Genomic DNA, 9,266 nt, shown 5'->3' with positions numbered 1-9,266 from the left:
CATGTTCAAATTGCTTAATTTCTCTGTGCCTCAGTTTCACCATTTTCCAAAAGGGACTAACTATTCATCTCACAACCATTGTGATAATCAACGGACTTAGCAGTTATATATGCCCAGGTGTGTTGGCACATCACAAGTGCTCTGTAAGTGCTGTTTGTCCTTTAAGTGGTATTTTTTCCTTCCATGTGAGAATTGCAGCGCTTTGCTTGGCAAACCTAGCAACCAGCTTAGTGACCACAGCGATGTGATATTTGAGAGGACATGAATGGAGTGATAACGTGATGGACCAATGATTTGTTAATACTAATGATATCTATTAACAACCTTGGGGAGAAGCCAAAGAAAGGCTCAGAAGGAACACAGAGAGATTTATTCTCTCAAGCATTAAACCATGGCAGTCTTAGTTGATGGACATTCACTCAGCACATATTTGTTTAGTTTCTTCTGCTAGGTACTGGAGATTCAGCAATAAACTGGACATCAAAGTCTGTGCTCTCATGAGCTTGAATTTTAATAGAGAGACTAGATAGAAAATAAACAGGTAAAAACATGAAGGCTAATTTCATATGGTGACCGTGGCCTTGAAGAAATGTAATAGGAAGGTGTGATTAGTGACTGGATGTATTTGTCAGGCTTTAGCCAAGAAAAGAGAAACCACTCTAGTTATTTCCACAGAGGGAGTTTAATCAAGGGAATTAGTTACTCAGGTGATGGAAGATCTGCGAAACCAAGTCGGGCATGGTAAACACCTTCTGGGAATGGTAAAGTAATCCAGAAATTAATAACAGCAGGAAGCTGCTACCAATTGGACTGAAGGGACAAAGTGGGGAAATTGGATTATCAGAACCCAGAAGCTGGAACCATCCAGTAGATATTGGAACTACTGCCTAGGAGAGCTGTATCCGTGGTGGGGAGCGTGAAGAGGGCTGGAATCAGAGAAGAGGCACGGTCTCTGCCAGGAAATGCTGGCGGACAAGGGGAGAAATACCTCCCATGCTCCATCTTCTACCAGAGCATCCCATTGCATCCAGAAGCCAGGGAGCAAAGGAGCTTGGGAAATGTAGTTTCCTGTGATGCAGAGAAGAGCAGGGACAGGGCTGGAAAAACCCTTCCTGAGCTGAGAAATCCTGGTAGGAAGGAGTCTGCTCTGCTCACAGGTGGGTGATGAGCTTCCCAGCAAGTGCAAAAGTTCACAGAGGAAGACACAGAAACAGGGTGGAGATAGACAAGAAAACACGCGCGTGAATGAACTCCTGGTTCATTCCTCCACCCCAGAAACAACATCCACTGCACCATTCTGAACGGATATGAATGCTTCCAAGGGCCTCCTTGTAGCTTCTGGCCACCATGACCATGGACATGGGGGTGCCCAGATGGTGGCAACTATTCTTCAGGACCACCCTTTGACAGATCAGTGAGCAATTTCTCTTGCTGCTGGTTTTCAAAGACCTGGCCATCTGGCCCACTGGAAGGAGAACCTTCTATTCCTGGCTGTGCACGTCCGTGTTGTCTTGTGGGAATGAGAAGAGACTCAGCTGCAGACATGTCACAGGCCTTGACCCTCAGATGGGTGACCAGGAGCCACAAGACTGGTACTCAGCTTCCAGGTAGGGCTGGCGATGGTAGTGGAAAGGTTTGTGAGTCTGTGGGCTGCATTATCTTGGAGCTGCAGGTCCCTCCACTCCTGACCAAGGCGCGTGCCCAGGAGTATTTTTCGCGTGCCAAGCACAGCAGTGGTGTCCACCCACGCACTTTGGGTCACAGAGTCCCTGCCAGGACTCCCAGCGCCCTGGGAGCTGCTTCGTTCCGGGAAGTTGTTAGTTTCCCCCCGAAGCCCTCTTGGGGCTTCCTCGGAGCCACCTGCCAGTCAGAGTGCCCTTGAACCACAGAGCATCCGTCCGGAGCACCTTGTGCTCTTGGTGAACCTGCACTTGATTGTCTTCTTGGCTCATAAGGGGGGCAGTGACGAGAAGCCCTTTGCAGCTGGGCCTCACTAAAACTTCCTCATTTTCTATTTATTTATTTATTTTTGGCTGCGCTGGGTCTTCGTTGCTATGCGCGAGCTTTCTCTAGTTGTGATGAGCGGGGGCTACTCTTTGTTGCGGTGCGCGGGCTTCTCATTGCGGTGGCTTCTCTTGTTGCGGAGCAGGGGCTCTAGGCATGCGGGCTTCAGTAGTTGTGGCGCGTGGGCTCAGTAGTTGTGGTGCATGGGCTTAGTCGCTCCGCGGCATGTGGGATCTTCCTGGACCAGGGCTCGAACCTGTGTCCCCTGCATTGGCAGGCGGATTCTTAACCACTGCGCCACCAGGGAAGCCCAAAACTTCCTCATTTTCTGCTCTCAGGACCCACCTCATTCAGTCGGGTGGTGAAAAGCCCTCTAGGAAATCAGCAGACTGAATAAGGCCTCATTTCACATTCAGAACTCCGGCCACACGGTCTATCTGCCAATGGGAAGAAGAATGGTGCCACTATATGACATTAGGGGACCAAAGGTAGGGGTGTTAGCTTCTCAGACCCTGGATGTCTGTCTAAGGACAGTCTCTCGGCTTCATAAAATGCTCCTAAATTTGGATGTCATATTTTGTGGCAATCTGGTTTGAGGACAAAATGAGGATCTGGCAGCTGATATTTATGGCTTTCCGTATCAGCCTTCAGACAAAATTTGTATTGTATTTTGCTTGAGTTATGGTGGGACAGGATTGTAAACTTCACACTGTTATTTCAGATAAAATGCAAGCTTTGGCCATAATAAAGAAGAGAGAAGGCTCAGCTTTAAATTTCTTGTAAATCAATTCTTGAGAGGTATAAAATATCGATATAAATGATAATGAAAAAATAAAACAAGTCCACAATGGAAACAGAGCATATTAAACTTTGCATTTATTTTAATTTCCTTTTCCACATCTGTAAATAAGTCAGAATTTAAACCTTGCCTTGGGCTTCGCCTAGATTTTATGAGAAGGTAAAATTTGAACCTCTTTCTTCCCAAATCTGGGCGGCTGTGTGCCCACCCATCTCTGCTGAAGCATATTGTCAGGCTTTGGAAGACAGACTTCCCTTGTTGCCAATTAATTTATGGGTAAATTCACCAAGAATTTAACTTCTTGGTTTGGAGAGGGGAAATAAACCAACCAAAAAATACTTTAAATTTCATCTGGAATGGTGTTTCTGCATTGCTTGACATTGTCAAAATACAAATTGCCCCTTGGTGGCGGCAACAGCTAAAACTTTGCTTTGGATGAGGCTCCTTCTTCAAAGTCATCTCTCTTCCTCCTCTGTCTTTGATCCGAATCCTGCCCGATCTATGGGGATGCAATCTGGAGGAAACCCAGGTCTATATTATGAAAGTGAATGTATCATATGCATATTTATGTATGTATATATATTACATACATAAAATACCTACTATTGAAAATATATTTTAAAAAGATGTGGGATAACTTAAATCAAGATTTGACGTCTGTTCTTTCACTTAAGATGTCGTAAGCATTTTCTCACGGCGCTACATATTTGTTGAAATCGTGGTTTTGATGACCGCTTAATATCTCACACAGAGTAAGATTTTAATCATTTATATAATCATTGCCCTCATGATGAGTTTTTAGGTTGCTTCCTGTGTGTTGCTGTTATAAATCATACTCGTGTTGACGCTTGCACATTAATCTCCTTTCTGATCATCTCTTATTTCCTTCTCATGAATTCCTAGGTGGAGAATTATTGGGACAGGCGTTTTGAAGGGTCTGAACGTTCACTTTTGTAACTGCCTTGTGTAGGTTAGCCGTGCCTTTCTCCAAAGTTTGCCTGCTCCGTGGGGCGGAAACCACATCTGTCTTGCCCCTGTGATATCCCTACCAGGGCTGGAAATATAGTAAGTGAGTAGTAAATATATTTAGATAGATAATTGGAGAAATGAATAATGAATAACACTTCTCCTCCAGTAATTAGTCTGACCCAGGACTGGCCATATTGATGACACTTGAGAACTTTCTTTCTTTCTTCCCCCCTGACCCCATACACATTTTATTTGGTTGCACTGGGTCTTAGTTGCGGCAGGCGGGCTCCTTGAGTTGCGACATGCGGACTCCTTAGTTGCGGGACGTGGCCTCCTTAGTTGCAGCACGTGAACTCTTAGTTGCAGCACGCATGTGGGATCTAGTTCCCCGACCAGGGGTCGAACCCCGGTCCCCTGCATTGGGAGCACGGAGTCTTAACCCCTGCACCACCAGGGAAGTGCCTCCCCCCTCAGCTTTACTGAGATATCACTGACCTGTAAAAAGTGTATATGTTTAAGGTGTACAATTTGGTGTTTTGATATATGTGTACATTGTGAAATGATCACCATAATCAAGCTAATTAACATATTCATTACCTCCACCTAGTTATCGCTGTGTGTGTGTGTGTGTGTGTGTATGTGTGCGTGTTGAGAAGATTTATTTTAAAATCCATTCTCTTAGCAAATTACAATGTACAATACAGGGTTGTTAACTATGTCGCATTGCAGTACATTAGCTCTCCTGAACGTGGTCATCTTGCTTAACTGAAACTTTGTACCCTTTGCCCCACATCCCCCCTTCCGCTCCCCCCAGCCCCTGGCAGCCACCATGCTACTCTCTACTTCTACGAATTTGACTATTTTAGATTCTGCATGTAAGTGAGATCGTGCAGCATTTCACAGAGAACTTGCCTTCTGAACACCTTCTTGGAGAAAGGATGCGTCAGCCCTTTCGTGGTTGTATCTGTTTCACAATCTCCTAATTACAATTTTGCCATCCACTAGGAAAGGAAAGCTCACCAAGGACAGCCCTGAAAAGGCCAAAAATTATTTAAGTCAACAGAAAACTGTATTTCACAGAATTTGTAATGGCTGCAGAAAAAAATGTTACCAGGAGTCAGAGTCAATGGAGTATTTATTTGCCTTTTATCCTCTGGTGATGCTGTATTGTAAACACTGCCGCCTGGTTTATTTCCTCTTGCTCTGGTTGGAAGCCAGGCTCCAGGGGCAGAGGTTTATTTCAGGGCAAGGAAGAATTCCTGTCTGTTCTTGGCCTGATTTGCCAACCCTGGTTCCTGGTGGGCTGTCTTCACTTTGAAGAAGCTTCTTGGTTCTTTGCTCTTTGTGTTTCCCCACTTGAAAGAAACACACACGCACATATACATATGCCCACATATACATGTTTATGTATATTTATATGTATTTTAATTAACAAAGTAATACATGATTATCGTAACAAGTTTTAAGAAGGTAGAAACATAAGTGGTAAAGGGCAAAAATCCTTTCTGGATTCTATAGATACCAAACATAAATATATGTACATTTACATATGTACATATAGAATCTTAAAAAATTACCCAAATAGGATCATATGTGATACATTTATAATTTTTTATGCTTAATGACATATTGTGGACATTTTTTCAAACATGCTGATATAGCTCTGCTTCATTTTTCTTACAGCTGCCTGTTACCCCACTGTAAAAGTGTATAGTTTATCTGGTCTCCTCTTAATAAACCTTTGGAATGGTTTAAAGTAGTAAATAATAATGATAGCAGGTAAAGATTGAGCATTTATGTGTGTCAGCACTGTTCTAAGCACTTCATATTTATGAACTCGTTAATCCTTACAATCATTTATATTTATATCCTACTTTATATGAGGACGTTTGAGGCACAGAGAAGTTAAGTAACTTGCCCAAGGTTGCTCAGTTAGGAAGTGGCAGAGCCAGGATTCAAATCCAGTCTTCTGGCTCCAGCACATAAAATAAGTTTGTCTGCAATTCAAAAGGATGCTGCAGTGGGCATCCTTGTAGATAAACAGATCTTTATGAATTCTCACTCGTGTTTCGGAAGGAGAGATTTCTAGAAGTGGGAACGCTGAGCCATCGCTTCACCCTCATTTCAAAAAGAATTAGGCGGCGTCTAAACATCCACGTGGACACCACATCTAGGAGGGATGGGAAGAAGCATAAATATCAGAGTAATCAAGCATTAACACGTCATATACAATGGTCCAGTGCCTGGTTGTAGAGTGGGCTTGGTAGGCGTGCAGCCTACTCTCTGGGGGGTGATTGCAACAGAGATGACCACGATCCTCTGAGTTCGGGGCTTTGCAAGAGCAAGAGGGTGCGACGTTTTCCCTCCAGGGGGCGGTAATTCAGTCACAGGACGATTGGATCAGTGGCACACGGGGCTCCTTCCCACCCTTGCCCTGGTTATTTCGGAACACACTTTATGTAATGACAGGACTTTCACCGCGAGGAGAGCCAGGCGTCGGATGGGCGTGGCCAGTGGGCGTGTGTTGTGTGGACGGGTGGAGGCGGCCCTGCGTTAATTTCATCACCTCTCCGGACGCGGCTCTCATTCTCCCTCTGCTTTCGTTTCTCGTGCAGTGACGGAGAGCCGCGCCATCGTGGACAGCCTGCAGAGGTTTTCCTCGCTCCCTGCTTACCTTCCCACGAGCTTCCACGTCTCTAACGCAGAGGAGTCCTTCTTCCTGAAAGAGGCCAACCAGGACGTCACTCGGAACTGCAGTCTGCAGGCCCGGGCGGAGTCGTTCTTTATCTACCGAGCCAGGAGCCCCCCGATGGTCAATGCCAGCTATGGGCCATTTTCAGTCGAGAAGACGGTCCCCCGGGAGCTCATGCTGACCTCTGCACCCTTTGGCAACATGGGCCAGTTTCCCTTCAACTGGAAGTTGAAAGCCCACATCCTCGGCAGCTCCATCTACTCCAACAGACCCAAAGTGCAGACCTTGTTCTACATCACCGGGATGGGCTGGACCGACGGCGACCCTGCGGAACAGCTGCCCTGCGTCAAGATGTTTGCTTTCCCGGAGGCCAGGGAAGTGGCGGCCAGCTGTCGGCTGCAAGGGACCCCTGGGCTGTGTGTGGCCGAGCTGGAGGTGCTGCCCGAGTGGTTCAGCTCTGGGCTGGACCTGGAGCCCGAGGAGGAGATCCCGGCCCTGCTGGGCGGCACGGCCATGGAGCTCTTCTTCACGCTGTACCCGGCCGACCCGGCCGGCCAGTGTTCCCTGGAGGAGGACAGCAAGTGGGAGAACAACATCCACTCGGGCCAGGACGGCCCCCCGCCAGCGCCTCCAGCCCGGGAGAGGATCGGGAGCGTCGTGGTCTACCCGACCCAAGACGATCTGAAGTGGTCCCTGCTGAGCCTGGATGAGAACGTCGTCATCTCCGTACCTCTGAACCTGGTCCGGGAAGGGGACACCGCCACCTTTCTGGTCTCTCTGGCCGCTGGCTCCGTGGCTGACCACTTCACCCTTAGGTAAGAGGCGTTGCGGGGCTGGATGGGATGGAAATCAACTCTTTTTTTTTTTTTAAATTAATTAATTAATTTATTTATTTTGGCTGTGTTGGGTCTTCGTTTCTGTGCGAGGGCTTTCTCTAGTTGCGGCGAGCGGGGGCCACTCTTCATCGCGGTGCGCGGGCCTCTCACTATCGCGGCCTCTCTTGTTGCGGAGCACAGGCTCCAGACGCTCAGGCTCAGTAGTTGTGGCTCACGGGCCTAGTTGCTCCGCGGCATGTGGGATCTTCCCGGACCAGGGCTCGAACCCGTGTCCCCTGCATTGGCAGGTGGATTCTCAACCACTGCGCCACCAGGGAAGCCCGGAAATCAACTCTTGATCATCAGTGGTTGTTAGTCTGTCAAGCGGCTGTTGATGCTTTGCTGAGGATCCAGCATCGTGAGGAAACTTACAGACATAAAATAAGACCCATCGAAACAACACGCCGGACAACGTAAAGCAGAGTATTTGGGGGTGGGCCCTGGGCATCCCTATTTTCTAAGCACCCCCTAAGTATAATTCTGGTGTGAAGCCAGGATTAAAACTTCTGCTTTGAGAGGAGCAATTCGGGCTGTGAGGTCCAAGTTTGTCCCCTTCAGGCTCTCACGTGATAGTCTGAACCTCTTACTGCCCCCTTCATGTGCCAGGCAGAATCCCATAATGCCTGGAAGTGGACACCTTGTAAATGAATTCCAGTTTCTAAATCCATGAAGGAGCTTTCTGAGACAGTGTTTCCCACCTCGCAGCTTTTCATCAGTAAAGAATCCTTTGTCAAAGCAAAGCAGCTGTCTCTATCTGTAGGACAAAGACTTGGTTTTAGGATTGCAGAAAGTGAGGAGCTTCTCTGAGCTAGGGTGACAAACCTGTCTTTAGCTTATTTTGCTCACATAGGTTCCTGGGTAGTAGTAGGAAGTAGCAGTAGCTCTGCTACATACCAGCTGTGTGTCCTGGGGCAAGTCACCTAACCTCTCTGGGCCTCAGCTTCGTCTTTGGTAGGATGGGGATAATGGTGGGATCTATCTCCCAGGGTTGTTGTGAGGATTACACAAGTTAATAAAGTTCTTAGAATAGTGCCTGGCACATGAGGAGTCTCCACTGAATGTTAGGCTGTGGTGTTTCCCGGTCCTCAGACACCAAGCTGGTAGACATATAAACTGCAGTGCATGTGGGGCTTTGTTTTGCTGGGTGCAGGTGAGGAAAAATAAGAATTAATCGTGAGTCCAGTACGGTCCTTCTGATTCTGACAGAGGCCCTGATGTACCAGATCACGTCTGTTTGGAGGTGTGCTTGTTCAGAGCCTGGCAACAGGATCCCGAGGCTCTGGCAGATCCCAGGGTGGTTTAGTAGCCCGCAGGAAGCGGGCTTCCTATTCGGAGCCCCTTGAGTTAGTCTTGGTGGTAAAACTGATTCAGAAACTGGTGTGGACCCAGCCCTGTGCTAGTCACCCCACTGGTGGGACTGGGGTGGTCTAAAACCCAGTTCTTGCTCTGCAGAGATTCTTCCAATGCAAGGCAGTGCAAGCCGCTCACTGTAGACCAAGAATGGCAAAGGGATGGTTTCTGCTTTCCTGCCCCTCCCTCTCCCAAGGCAGACATGACCAGTCAACTGCAGCACCTCAGCACTCCCTCTGCTGTGGCAGACATTACTAATCTACTGCACTGAGCTCAGAACTCCAGGCAGCGCCTACCAATTCATGTGCGGTAGAGGGTATGGCACTTAAGACTGAACTTATTTGCCATCCCTGGTGTAGAGAGAATGTTGTTGGGTGAGAAGTTTGAGGAAAGGGAGAGCAGGTGGCCTGGTGGTCGGGGAAGTCTGGGAGCCTGGCTGGGAAAGGCATTTCAGGACAGGGGAATGTCATAAACAGTACTAGGTAACTTTCACTGAGGACTTAGAATGGTCCAGGCCACGTTCTAAGTCGTTTACATGCCTTAACTCACTGAATTCTGACAACAAACAACACAAGGA

At 47.5% G+C, this 9,266-nt stretch overlaps 1 protein-coding gene across 1 annotated transcript in view; it reads left to right on the top strand.

The window, feature by feature from the left end:
• Positions 1–6,494: 6,494 nt before the first annotated feature.
• Positions 6,495–9,266, top strand: part of TMEM132B (transmembrane protein 132B) — a 231,079-nt gene continuing 228,307 nt past the window's right edge. The window contains exon 1 of the mRNA XM_059894627.1: positions 6,495–7,279. Coding sequence (XP_059750610.1) covers positions 6,582–7,279 — 698 coding nt within the window. The 5' untranslated portion in view covers positions 6,495–6,581. The remainder of the gene's footprint in view (positions 7,280–9,266) is intronic.

This window comes from Balaenoptera ricei, chromosome 14 (assembly GCF_028023285.1).
Source record: "Balaenoptera ricei isolate mBalRic1 chromosome 14, mBalRic1.hap2, whole genome shotgun sequence".
NCBI classification, from domain to species: domain Eukaryota; kingdom Metazoa; phylum Chordata; class Mammalia; order Artiodactyla; family Balaenopteridae; genus Balaenoptera; species Balaenoptera ricei.
The sequence above is the reverse complement of the archived record's forward strand: the minus strand, read 5'-3'. Positions and strand labels throughout refer to the sequence as shown.